Source organism: Sceloporus occidentalis, unplaced genomic scaffold (genome assembly GCF_023333645.1).
Source record: "Sceloporus occidentalis isolate IW3139 unplaced genomic scaffold, rSceOcc1.0.p SCAF_138, whole genome shotgun sequence".
Classification (NCBI taxonomy): domain Eukaryota; kingdom Metazoa; phylum Chordata; class Lepidosauria; order Squamata; family Phrynosomatidae; genus Sceloporus; species Sceloporus occidentalis.
Window position 1 is genome coordinate 996405 of NW_028317118.1, and position 13993 is coordinate 1010397.

Sequence of the window (13993 nt, forward strand, 5' to 3'; positions counted from 1 at the left end):
CACTTAAAATGTTTGTTTCTCCTTCCAGTGTGTGGTCATTGGGTTGCAATCTACTGGGGAAGCAAGAACGTTAGAAGCCTTGGAGGAAGGTGGTGGTGAATTGAATGACTTCGTTTCTACAGCAAAGTAAGGCTTTTATCATTCATGCAAGTCTTGGACATAACTTTTTAATTGTCTTAAAATTCAAAGCACATTAGGGTAAAAATCAATATAGATTCTTCACATAGCTTAATTTTCAAAGTGTGACTAAAGAAGACAACTCTAGGATTGGCTAATAAATTGTTGATGTCTGTTACCTTCAAGTCATTTCCAACTTATGACTACACTAAGATGAACTTATCACATGGTTTTCTTGGCAAGATTTGTTCAGAGGAGTTACCTTTGCCTGAGATTGAGAGAATTTGGCTTACCCAAGTTCACTCAGTGAGTTTCCATGGCTGAGTAGGGATTCGAACCATGGTCTCCCAGAGTCCTAAGTCCAACACTCAAAACACTACACCATGCTGGCTCTAATAAACAGTACTGAAGGGCAAAGTTAAATTTCAAGATGATATTGCATAAACAGCAGTGTTTAAAAATACTGGGGGAAGAGGTCTTATGGGTGTTTCTTTAAAGAAAATGAGCTGATTTTTTCCCTTCTAATTCTGCAGGGGAGTATTTCAGTCTCTCATTGAAAAACATTTCCCAGCTCCTGACAGAAAGAAGCTTTTTAGCTTGTTGGGAATAGACTTGTCTGTGCAGAGTAATCACAGTTCTCCTAGGGACAGTCCTTGCAAGGAAGACAAAGTGAAGAAACGCAAAGGTAAGGCTTGTTACTTTTGTAATTACCACTTCTGGAAGTTTTGAACTGTGACTGTCTCTGGACCTGTTAATGTAACAAATATTATATTTTTCATTTGAAATATTGTGATCGTTAAACATCTACAAGTCCTTTGCTAATAAGCAGTGGTGAAGGATGTCCCATCTGCCCTAGCCAGCTAAGCCATAGTGAAGGGTAATGAAAGTTACATCTTTAACAACTCTGGAGTGCCACATGGTCCCCATCCCTTCCGTAGACAGTGAGTGTCACTTTTTGAGAACACCTACTTTTATGCTCTTTTTATGAACAAGGTGAAGAAATTACCAGAGACGCCAAGAAAGCTCGTAAAACTGGAGGATTAGCTGGCAGCAGTTCTGATGAGAGTTACAGTGAGTCAGATGCATCTGACAACGAAGAGAGTGATAATGAGAGCTCCCATTTTTTAAGTTCTGGAGACGACGATGACTTCAACCCATTTAGGGATGAATCTAGTGAAGATGATGAAGATGGTGAGACAATACGGGTATCTTATTTGTCATTTAAAAATTTTAAATGGTTACCTTGGTTGCACACACCGTTTGTTGCAGTTCCACTATATAGACTCTAGAGCAAAGGTGGGCAAAGTGTGGCCTGCTGGCCACATGTGGACCTCAAGGTCCTTTCGTCCAAAAAAAGGTCAAAAATAGTTTTTCCTTCTGTTCCCAAATGCCCCCAAATGCACTCCAGGCTAATGTGCCCCCCTAGTTTTCCATAGTCACCCACCTCTGCTCTAAAAGGTTGAGCATTGTATGAAACCGTTTGGCACCAGTTTGCCAACACCTGAAACCATTCAGCAACCAGCTCCAATCTGTGATGTCACATATTTGAGGACTATTCTTTTGCCTTTGCTGCTTTAACTTTTTTTCTTTGTCTTCAGACCCCTGGCTAATCAGAAAAGAGCATAAGAAAAATAAAGAGAAGAAAAAGAAGAAAAGTATAGACCCAGATTCTATTCAGAGTGCCTTATTAGCATCTGGTCTGGGATCTAAACGACCCAGTTCTCTATCCTCCACAGCTGTGACATCTACTACTACAAATATTTCCGGTATGTTGAATATATTTAGGGGGAACTGTGCTGGCCATACAGCAAAATGAAACAAAATGCAAAATCCACAAAAGAGCTTCAACTTTATTGGCCAGCCAAAATGCACAAAACACATCATACAAACCATGAAAGCTCCACTATTCGTCAGGCAGGGGGCATTAAAAAAAATCATACAGGAAAGGAAAAGAATTAATGGTGTTGGAGTTACAGGCTTACATTTTGTATCAGAACTTGTCTCTGTTGTAGTTCAGCTGATTTGGAGTGATCTCAGAGGCTGCTCCCCTCTTTGCCATGTAGGAACTGAGACAAAAGACAGTAAAATTTAAATTCCCATTACCAGCAGCTAAGTGACTCCTCTTTGGATCCAGGGTATGTCTGTTTTTTGTGAAGACAGACATGTTGAATTTGAAGCCTCTGGGTAGGGTTTTGAAGCTAGCATACTATTGGAAGCAACACTCCCATGTATGTAAACTATTCAACTTTGTCCCCCTTTTATAATCTGCAGCTAACAGTAATACCAATACCGGTTTTGTAACAAGTCAGGATGCTGTTGAAAGAGCCCAGCAGATGAAAAAAGAATTGCTGGATAAATTGGAAAAACTGTCAGAAGATCTTCCTCCTAATACACTGGATGAGCTTATAGATGAACTGGGTGGTCCGGAGAATGTAGCTGAGGTAGGTTCTGGGATTTGAGTAGTCTGGGAACAAGACTTGTCAGTCTAGTAAATTTTGGAAATAGCAAGACAGAAAGGATGTGTATATATACAGGTAGCTTAGCATGTTTGAAACATTATTTAACTGTTTCATGTACTCCTAAAAAAGTGTAATTTTACAAAATAACTCCCTAGTGCTTGTCTTGTCTCCCAAATACCTGTGCACTCATTGACCTGAACTTTGGAAAGTTGGGAGAAAGTCTGCAATTTAGTGAGGAATTTATGATCCAACTTGCCCTGTGATCATATATTTCATGACTAAAAGCAATAATAGTCTTGGCCTGATCTCAAAGCTGTATGTTGTTTTGCCCTTGACATCATCTAGAAACAAATGTGTTGCCTCTAGGTGTTGTTCACAAATGGGTATGACATCCCTGCATTACAGAAGGGCTTGTTAGGTTCACAAGTTAGCTTTCATCTTGCTTTCAAGTAAACTTGAGAACTAGCTTTCAAGTTCAGACAGCTGTCACTTTTTCTTGGTCTCCTCCTTTGGGTGAGCACCTGAAGCTAAACAATTCTGCTCTCAAGAAGAGGCATAAAAGTATTTGTGCAGATAGTTTTGCTAGGATAATTTTCTGCAAAAGCGATTTCTAACACATCTTGCTTTTATATAGTACCATCTATGCCTGTGGGGTTCGTTGTTGTGTTTGTTGTATGCTTTCAAGTCATTTCCAACTGCTGTTTGTCTTGCCCATTGTAGGCAGGTACATAGCTACATTAGGAGCAGCTAGAATAGAATCCCATTCTTTACCAGCTCAAGCTTTGTTGCACTGTTTACAATAGATAGACTGTTGCAGTGCAACACCGAAACTTTGTGTTGTGTCAGATATTCTGGGACATGCATAAGGGACTGCAAAATGAAAGAGTTTAATGTTTTAATAGAGCCTTAGCACAATGGAAGTGGATCTCGGGAAATTAAAAAGCTGGATAGCCCACTCAGAATTCAAGTGTTATATTTCATCTTGATGGGTTGAAAGAAATGTTTTTATGTCAATTTCTCCCTTGAAATGTGAATAACTGAGCAGTTTCAGTTTTAACACCATGGGAATCTGCTATTCAAAGAGAAAAACTATTATATATTTATTTGTTACTGGATATTGAGTGCCCTAAAGGTAGTCACTTAGGATCTGACCAATCAACCCACCCATCTCCATCCAAATTTCCATTCTCCAGAGTCATAAACCTATAAGTGCCATCAAGGTAAGGCAGTTTAAGGGGAAAAGAAAAACCTGAGTTAGTCTGTCAGTTTGTTAGTGTAAGTCAGGCTGGTGGGCAAAGCATGGCAGAAATGGGCAAGTTGGTTCATCAGATCAGTTCTTGGGGTGCCATAAAAGAGGCCATGAGTTAGAAGTGTTTAATGGGTGCCTTAAAATATTATGTAGCTTGCTGAAGCATCTCATTCTTTCACAGATGACAGGTCGCAAAGGGAGAGTTGTGAGTAATGATGATGGGAGCATCTCTTACGAGTCAAGGTCTGAGCTTGATGTTCCTGTTGAAATCTTAAATATTACAGAGAAACAGAGATTCATGGATGGTGATAAGGTAACCATTTTTTGGTCTTTTCAATTAAAATTCATGTAAAGTAGATCAACAAGCTTTAAGTCTTATTGGCAACTCCCACACACAACACATCAGTATTGTAGTTACATTTAAAAAAACAAAAAACTGAGCTGGTTCTGCAGGGCTAAAAAACCCTAAGCTGGTTATGCGGAGTTCTTGCTTAAAACATTTCAATGTATCAGTTTGCCAAGAAGGACCAAAGCAGGATCGTTTCTCGTGTAGTAAGTATATTCTGTGGGTGCATCAGTAAGAAAAGTGAGGCTGATATCTTCTGAGTATCACGTGCTGCAGTCACTTTTTCCACATTATGAATAATGGAGCTGGGCCCAAAACATCTGCAGTTTACAAGAGGAATTTGCAAAACTTCCTGTAGAACTGTTATGTTTCTGTATTACTTTTGTAAAACAAAGATCACATTTTCTTGATTCGCTTGTCAAGGGCTTAGAGTATTACCCAAAATACTCAGCTTGTTCACAGTCACAGAAAAACTAATCTCTTGCGAAATGACACCTCTCTTTTCTCCTTTTTCCTCTGTCTAAAAGAACATTGCCATTATCTCTGAAGCAGCCAGCTCAGGCATATCACTGCAGGCAGACCGAAGAGCAAAAAACCAGCGACGTAGGGTGCATATGACTCTGGAGTTGCCATGGAGCGCAGATAGGGCGATACAGCAGTTTGGTGAGTAGTTACACTTAAAAATGGTGCTTCTCTGTAAATATGATGAGTAAAGGGACTTACAGTTTTAACAAATCAGTACTGGACAACTCTTTTTAATACAGTGAAGCTACTAAAAGAATGTGTGTAGGCTTACATATTGAACGATATTTTGATGAACAGGCGTTCAGTCTTTGCTAGGTTTTGTACATCAAAAGTAAATTCAGGAAGGAGCCATCCAAGGATGCATGAGCTAAGTTATTGGCTGGGTCTAAGTCACATCATACAAGTCTGCTTTAACATACTGAACCCCTGGTTCCTCTCACAGTTTTTCCTCCTACTTCATCCCATGTGCCAGGAGTAGGAGGAAGGTGTCTTACCTAGGATTTGACTTAACATTTGCTCCAAGGGCAGAGCCATGCAATTTTTTTTTACTCCTTCCTTTTCTGGGAAAGGAGCACAGTTTTCCTTCTTCTAGTCTTGCCAGCCTACCAAAAAGTGCATTTTTAACCAAGCTCATAATCTGTCTAGGCCTTTCTGTTGACCCACATGAATTGAAAGTATATCTTTGAATGTGCTACTTCTCTCTCTCATGGTTATGCTTAAAAAATTGGTCAGTAGGCTTTCATAAACTGTTCAGAAATAAATGATTGCTGGTACAGATTTTTAGAATTCTTGTAACACAGTGAAAGCCACTGTTTGGGTTTGTAGATTCAACCATTGTGGGAAAGGAAGGAGATAACCTGTTTCCCTATCAAATATTTTGGTGGTGGCCTGACCTGAATGCACAAAATTTGTTTTTCTCCCTAATACTTAGGCCGAACTCACAGGTCCAACCAAGTTACTGCACCGGAATATGTCTTCCTAATTTCTGAGCTGGCAGGAGAGCAAAGATTTGCATCTATTGTTGCCAAACGACTGGAAAGCTTGGTAAGATGATTATTGACCAGACTTTGGACCAAGGAATGCAAAAGGGAATTCTGATTCAGAGTTAATGGCTAGAATGATTTCTTTTTCAGTTACACCATTAAGATCTATCATTAGACAGAATGAAGCAGCTTATGCTGGAATATGCTCAGGAGGGGTATTTGCTAGCGTTTTAGCTGCTTCTTCCTGTTGGAGGAGGGAGTTCTATGTGGCCTGTCTTGTACTGCCTAAGCTGACCTGTTCACCTTGGTGTAGTGTCCCATTGCTAGTGTTGAAGTAAGGTTCAGTTGTCAATAAAGTTAGCTTCTGTATGACCCAGGGGTCAAGTGTACTAGTTTTTGGTAATACATTATTCAGCAGATAACTGCAGTGCTGGTGATTCTTGGTGCTCTCTCAATTCTGGCAGTGTGAATTCATTTTTAATTATTAGAACCAGGACAGAATATAAAGGCAGGATTTTTTTCCAGTGTTTGTATTGGCTGTTTTGTTGTGTAGATACCTTGGTGAGTTTATTTGGTTGTTAGAGCGTACCCTTTGTATCGGGATTTGACTGTCCGGATTGCCCTGTCCCATATTGTTCAGTGGCAGTACTGACACATCCACACACATGTTACCAACATTGAATAATATGGGACGCAAGCATCCACTTGTATAAGTTTTATTTTAATTGAACTGTGTTTGTGTTAGGTTGCTGCTGTTGTTTTTACAAAGCATTGCAGCATGTAGCTTAGTTTTTGTTAAAGGACAGAAATTGTCTTTGTTATAAAGCTACTGTTTTTCAACAGGGAGCTCTAACTCATGGTGACAGAAGAGCAACAGAAACAAGAGATCTGAGCAGGTTCAACTTTGACAACAAGGTAAGAATTTTGGTCCATTTGTAAGAAGCCATGCCCTACCATGTGACTTCATTTTGGAAGATGTATAACTATTGTCATTCTGTGTTTTTTGTTTCCCTTTTGAGAGAAGTATTTTATATTTTAATGTAAATAGCAGTCTTATAAGATGAAACTGCTTGACTTCTTGGGGGACCAACAAAAGATTTTGTTGGTCCCCCAGCCATGCTAAAATACATTACACCTGCAGATGGCAATGACTTTTTGCTTTGCTGCAACAGCCTAACATAGCCTTTTAAAATTGTTGGTTGAAGAAAGATGTCGATATTTATGTTCATTACAGTAGCTTTTCTCTTTCCCCTTAGTACGGCCGAAATGCTTTGGAAATAGTAATGAAGTCCATTGTGAACTTAGATTCTGCATTAGTCTCTCCGCCGGCTGACTATCCAGGAGAGTTCTTTAAAGGTATATAAATTCATTTTTGAGTGCTTAGGAATCACTTGCGTGAGTTAAAAAAGAGAGACTTTCTGGCTGAAGAGTGGGGTATAAATACAGCAAAGAAGTAAGTAAATAAATAAATAACCAGTTTGTAGAACAAATTGAAATGGAATTGTGCAATTTAATCAGGAGATTGGATTATACTTTAAACAGGTTTGCTAAATTTAATTTAACAGATCATGTTCTAACTACACGGCTTTTTAAAATTCATTGGTTCATAGGAACACAAACACTTCAGATAAAGGCACTCTTAATTGCAGGCCCATCAGGTCTTTGTCTAGTAAACCTTGTCACACCTTTATGCTGCTGTTATTTATTTTAGAGCTCATTATCATCACTGTCTGATACTTGGGTCACGTTTTTGTAAACCTGCTAGTGAGTCTTTAGGATGTAGCCCATGCCAGACTCAATAAGTAATGTCCCTCTTCTCTTCCTAGATGTCCGACAAGGATTAATAGGTGTGGGACTAATAAATGTAGAAGACCGGTCAGGAATTCTAACACTTGACAAAGGTAATTTTGTTCTTTAATGTCTGTGTGAATTGGAGGCACTGAGCCTCAAAATCAGTAACAGTTATCTCCATGTTAGAATAAAACAATACTGGGGAAGAATCTGAAGCCTTTGATAAAAGCTCTAGGAACTATGATTGTTCTGACCCATTACAGAAGATGCTATGGGACATAGAGCAAAAAGTGATGTAGATGCTGTTATGGCAGGAATGGATGTGGCTGTGTTGTGGAATCTTGGAATTGTTCATACTGCACTGATGTAGAGAGAATAGTGCAAAGCATGTTTGTAAGCAGGAAACAAAAAATAGACAAACTCCATGTGCAGTTAGCCAGTACATGACAGCTCTATGTACTGAAAGATGGTCAACTGTTTATTCTCCAACAGGAATCCCACAAGAAGGACATGAGCACAATGCTTATGTTCCCAAGCCATGAGTATACAGAGGCACATAGCTTCTGTTCGTGGAGATAATATATAGCCATCATTATGAATAGCCTTTAATGGCCTTATCCTCCACAAATTTGTCTAGGATAAATGGTTAGAATTTCAGTCTGCTTTTTTCCTGTTCAGAATATTTTCAAAAACAAAAAAATATTTTCAAAAGCTTTTGGATTCTGTCTTAAATTGCTTCATGTATTCTTGTTTTAGATTACAACAATATAGGGAAATTCCTGAACCGAATTCTGGGTATGGAAGTGCATCAGCAGAATGCATTGTTCCAGTATTTTTCGGACACGCTAAATGCAGTAATACAGAATGCAAAAAAGAATGGAAGATACGATATGGGCATTTTAGGTAAGTGTAGGGAAACCTTGCAGCTTGTTACACAGAGCCTCTGTGGGAGTCAGGATGCTCCATTGCCAGTAATAGAGGCAGATGAAAACAACAGCCACATGACACCATGCAACTGTATGCTGCCCTCCTTGCCAGGAACAAGACAGCATCTTTTATTGGTACCTAGTACGTCTTATATGGTCACCCACTTTCCTGATAGCTGCTACTTTGACTGTTCTGTTCTTCTGTCATTTGCTCCCCTTCCATAGTCACTGTTGGTTGTTCCTGTTTCAGTAGCTTTCAATGTGGCTGTTTGTCCCCCAGACCTAATGACTATATTGCTCATGTTAGCCCTTGAAGTGGCAAAGTGAGCAAGGGTCCATTTTTTCCTTTGGAAGCCCTAGAAAAAAGGGTATTGTTGCTCAGTGGAAGAGGGGTGGTATGGAAGATGGACCTTTTCTTCACATATGCCACATCAGGAACACATCAGTCATTAGATATATCTATCCTTGATTCTTCTGTATGGGCTTTACTGATACAGCACCATGTATCTTGTGTCTCCTTTTTCTTGAAGATCTGGGCTCAGGAGATGAAAAAGTGAGGAAAGCAGATGCTAAAAAGTTTCTAACACCAGGATATTCTACCTCAGGACACGTTGAATTGTATACTGTAAGTTGTTTGGTTCCTCTGGTTTAATATTAATCTTGGCATAGCTGTTAAGTTCCTTTCAAACTGTGAAATAATAAAACATTTGATTCCAACACTTTTGATTAAATATGCTTCATGCTTCAATGTACTACAGATCAGTGTGGAGAGAGGGATGTCTTGGGAAGAAGCAACTAAGATTTGGGCTGAGCAGACTGGACCAGAAGATGGATTTTATTTATCTCTACAGGTAAGACTTACGTTCTCTGCAAATGTCTAGTTGATGAACATATTTTCATAAAGGAAAATTGAATTGTGACTACTCAAAAGCACGTTAATTTAATTGTCCATATATTACATTTTAAGTACATGAATACAAACTTGGAAATAGCTTTCTGTTGTGCATCACTTTACACTTTGGTGACATTTTGTTGCTCATCTAGTCACACTGGAACAGGGAGAATTGAGGAGGAGTTCCCTCTAATGTGGGCGAGTGATTGTGAAAGAAATGAAGGGTTGCTAGCAACTGAGCCAAAACTTCATGTAGGAAAATAAGTCTACATGTTAATTGTTCTCCTGCAGAGCATTTGGAGAACATTATATGTTTCATCAGAGTAGGTGACTGAAACCTTGACACGTTTAAACCACATTTTCACTTGGCTTTTTTCTAGATACGAAACAACAAGAAAACTGCCATTCTGATGAAGGAAGTGAATCCCAAAAAAAAGCTTTTCCTGGTTTATAGACCAAATACTGGAAAACAATTGAAGCTGGAAACCTATGCAGAAATAAAGAAAAAATATAAAAAGGTTATTTGATGCTTTACTTAAATCAGTTTTGACTACTTCCTCTTATATATGATGTTCCCAAAAAACATATTAAGTCAATGGTCTTGGTTAACAGAGATAACAAAAATTTTCATGATATGTATGAATTCCATTGAAAGTGTCAAAATTAGATGTTAAAGGATTTAATATGTGTATTTCTACGTGCAGTTATTACCTTTGTGTCCCTTCTTCTGGCCCCATACTTTTCCTGGCTAGTTGCATATCCTAATGTGGGCTGCCCTCTTCCACACATTGATTGACTATCCTATCCAGTCATTGATGCTGAAGATCACTTCCAGCACTTTTAAGAGGCTGCCTGAGAAATGTCAAATGCATACCTAGAAAGGGTACCGTTCAAATGTAGCTTTGCAAGCCATAGTTTTCCTACCCAGGTTGTCGAATTATGGTTCAAATTGTGTGAACAGGGGCCAAACCTCACACATGTGGCTAAAATAACACAAGCTTGAAGTTCCTCAAGACCTAGCTATTTCGTCCCATCCAGATCATGAATTGATGTTGCATCTGAATGGACAAATAGTCAAATCTGACCATAATACATCTAATAATTATTTTATTATCAGGTATCTTCTGATGATGCTCTTCCTCACTGGTTAGAGCAGTACACGTCATCTGCAGACACTTGCACCCATGCTTACTGGTAAGTTCTGAAAAAGTCATTGAGAGAGAGAGAGAGAGAGAGAGAGAGCGAATAGCGCAAATTCCACACAATTTGATTTCTTCAGGCTTAATTTGGGGATAGTAGCTCAGTGTGGGAGCATATAAGAAGGAAGCTTCAACATAAAAAGTGGGGAAATGATTGCTTTAGCTTTACTGTGCCAAATACCTAACCAGGAGTGTTAGTCTTACCTGGGTTTTGCAATAATTGTGTGTGAAACTGATCACAGACTTCCGTACTGTTTCTTAAGCTTAGCCTGTACATAGGTTTCGTGAGAAATGGCTGGATTGAGAGACTTTCCCTTTAGCGGGTGGAGGGTATTCCGAAGCATTTGATTCCTATGTCAGAGCTTTGAAAGGTTAATTTTTGTAGTTAAAATTCCAGAATTCTCCCAAGTCGGGTGATCAGTAGCTATGCTGTCAGGGAAACTCTTGAGTTTCCCTGCCAGCATAGCTCTTACCTTGCTACTCTGTAGAACTGTTGCTAGGGCCTAAGTAGAGCCTGCTTTGTTAATGAGTGAAATAAATGGATACCGTGCTTCTAGGCCTATTTGGTTTTTCCAGTTGCAGTGTCTACTTTGATGTGCCATCTTTTTTTTTTCAGCCAATGCTATTAACTTGGTAATCCCCAATGTTTAGCCAATTGTTATTTTTCCATTTTCTGTCATATCTGTCATGACTGCTACCAGCAGTAATGATACAAAGCTTTATAGTGAGTAAGGAGGAGTTCTTCTTTGTCTATATCACATATCTGAGAAAATAATTGACTTACCATTTTCTTCATACAAGTTCATCCTCCTTATGTGTTACTTTTTATGGAAAAGTAAACGTGGGCTGTTCTTCTGCTTTAAGAAAATTGAATGTCGTAATTCCATCTCCCCCTATTCAGGAGAGGCAACTGTAAAAAAGCAGGCTTGGGCCTGGTTTGCGAAGTGGGTTTACGTTGTCGGACTTACTATGTCCTGTGTGGTTCAGTCTTGAGTGTCTGGACGAAAGTGGAAGGCGTTCTAGCTTCAGTGAGTGGTACCAATGTTAAAATGCAGATTGTTCGACTAAGAACAGAGGATGGACAAAGAATTGTAGGTGAGTGATATGTCTTGGAGTCTCTGTGGCCAGGAGCCCCTGAGCTGTGCAACTGGTTTCTCATACATAATGAATTTTGGTCTGTCTTGAAAAGTATGCCTACCTGCTCCCTATACTCTGCATTATCTTTCCCCCCAAGGCTGTGTATCTCAGTCTGCAACCTGTTTTGCTTTTGTATTGTGGAAGCATCTTACGTTGAAAAAGCAAGGGGCCTGCATTACAAAGTGAAAAAAATCTACTGGGTGGACACAAGCCCTTAAGCATTTCTCTAGTAGCCTTTTCAGCTTCATCTCTGAATTTTAAATGAAGCAAACATCAGAGGCGAAACAGTCAAAGCTGCAATTGTTGTTAACCATCACCTTTGTAGTGGATAAGAATAGTGCCCTATCCCACATGAAGAGGAAACTGACCTTAAAAGAGATTAAAATTAGCAGAAGAGCATATGTCCTTAAGGTTTGTACCACCTGCCTTGGTAAATTTTGTGATTTGGTGCATGTGCGGTACTAAGTATGTGTATGAAGTTACAGCATCTGGAATTGACATGCCATAAACTGTTAGAGCCAAACAGCTAGTTATGCCTACCCTTGATCCATTACCCTGGCAGTCCAGTTTAAGCCAAGACGAAATGTTGCATGTATTTCAATGTTATGGATGACTGTCATAAAATCCAATCCGCTCTTCTGTTACAGGGCTGATCATTCCCGCAAATTGTGTGTCCCCCCTTGTAAACCTTCTGTCAACCTCAGACCAGTCTCAACAGCTTGCAGTGCAACAGCAACAGATATGGCAGCAGCATCACCCACAGAGCATTACCAACTTCAACAATGCATGAGAGAGTCTTTGGTATTTGGCTGTAAAAGCGTGTATCATTACATATTTTTTAAAATATCAGGGACAGATTCCAAAGAAATAACTTTCAGTTCCATCATGCTTAGAACTGTACAGAAGTTAAGAGGCATCTGAAGGGTGGTCAAACTGAAAGCCAAACCATTGCTTTACAGTGGTCCGTGTGTCCTTTTTTTTAAAAATTCTTTTGTGCTCTTTGTAGTGCTTCTTTTTACAGTTGTTTTTGTCCTACTTGAGCTACAAATCATAACTTTTGTGTTTGAAGAGGCTTGAAAATTCCCAACCAAGCTGTCCATTCACCTTGTCATTACAGTGCTCAGGGTTAAATGCAGCATATAGGTGCCATTGCTGCAGGAGAGGTCCTCAGATGCATGTATTTTCAGTTCATATATAAAGGCAACATATATATATATATATATAGTATTGGTGGTGACAGAGGTCTCAATCTATACGAAAGAGTACATTTATTTTACAAAGCAGCATGAAGTTTAGAAGTTTGCAAACCATGCATTCAAGATTGCTCCCATTTCTGTTTTGGCCGTGCATGTCTTCAGATCAGACATGAGCAAGAGAAACCCACACAAGAAGTCAGCTTGGAGGGAGAGAGACGTACAATCTCAGTGCAGCATTGAAGAGTCCATTTTTTAAAAAAATTTGAAAAATGGAATTTCTACCATGATTGCATTTTTTTCTGGCTTTCTCCTATAAGTTACATATTTGAATCTGCAACGTGTTCTTCTGTGCGTGTTTGACGAAAACATCTTAAACATTTTAAAAAGTTCCTTTTTAAAAATAATGTATTAATGGTGTTCTTAATGTGTGCTGCGAGAAAGGCTTTTTAAAAAAGCCTGTTTCTTTTGTTTTCGTTCTTTCGCCTGTTTCCTTCCCAGTAAGATTTCAGGAAACGCAAATGCAAATTTACTTCCATTTCACATTACATCCCTTTTTTAAGCCTTTTTTTGTTACTGAATATCTTACTTAACTTGTAAATTAGACAACTGGGGAGGGGGGGCAGTGGCACGTGAGGGGTCTGATGTATGTGCTGGGTTGATTTATTTTTTATGTTGCCCCGTAATTTGAATACTTTTATGTTGTAAGACATTGTAGAGTTTATCCTGGAGCTGTTTAAAATTGTACATGTACAAAATGTGAATAGTCACTTATCTAAAAATATGGGTAAGTTTTGTTTTGCCTATAATAGTAGATGTTTATAAGAAAGTGAAGGACAATGTTTGTCATTTTTCTTGCTTGCACAGGTTGCACTATTGAAAATTTGAGATTGTATAAACCTGTCCACAGAACTGCAAGATACCGAAATCTTGTAGGTGTCAAATTAAAAAAACAAAACAAAACAAAAAAACCCTATTGTTCTAACAAGCAATGAGTCCTGTTTTTAATGAATTGGTTGCAATTCTAAGACCCTTTTTGTGTTTGAATTGTGGGACAAGTTCGTGCCACTTATTTCCTGAACTGCTGTATACCTCAAGTTAAATAGTTAAAAGGCTCTCGAGTCTCTGCATGATTTCCAGCTCTGCCCTTGCTTTTTTCCAATCAGACACATTGCT

At 38.9% G+C, this 13993-nt stretch overlaps 1 protein-coding gene across 1 annotated transcript in view; it reads left to right on the forward strand.

Moving 5' to 3' along the window:
• The window catches only part of SBNO1 (strawberry notch homolog 1), a 28495-nt gene extending 14690 nt beyond the window's left edge, over positions 1-13805 (forward strand). Inside the window, exons 15-32 of the mRNA XM_089499588.1 lie at positions 29-126; positions 651-802; positions 1111-1308; positions 1716-1883; positions 2389-2558; positions 4007-4138; positions 4699-4834; positions 5628-5740; positions 6523-6594; positions 6936-7035; positions 7506-7580; positions 8227-8373; positions 8927-9021; positions 9155-9247; positions 9669-9806; positions 10406-10482; positions 11389-11582; positions 12272-13805. Coding sequence (XP_089355714.1) covers positions 29-126; positions 651-802; positions 1111-1308; positions 1716-1883; positions 2389-2558; positions 4007-4138; positions 4699-4834; positions 5628-5740; positions 6523-6594; positions 6936-7035; positions 7506-7580; positions 8227-8373; positions 8927-9021; positions 9155-9247; positions 9669-9806; positions 10406-10482; positions 11389-11582; positions 12272-12414 — 2301 coding nt within the window. The 3' untranslated portion in view covers positions 12415-13805. The remainder of the gene's footprint in view (positions 1-28; positions 127-650; positions 803-1110; positions 1309-1715; positions 1884-2388; positions 2559-4006; positions 4139-4698; positions 4835-5627; positions 5741-6522; positions 6595-6935; positions 7036-7505; positions 7581-8226; positions 8374-8926; positions 9022-9154; positions 9248-9668; positions 9807-10405; positions 10483-11388; positions 11583-12271) is intronic.
• The last annotated feature ends 188 nt before the right edge of the window (positions 13806-13993 follow it).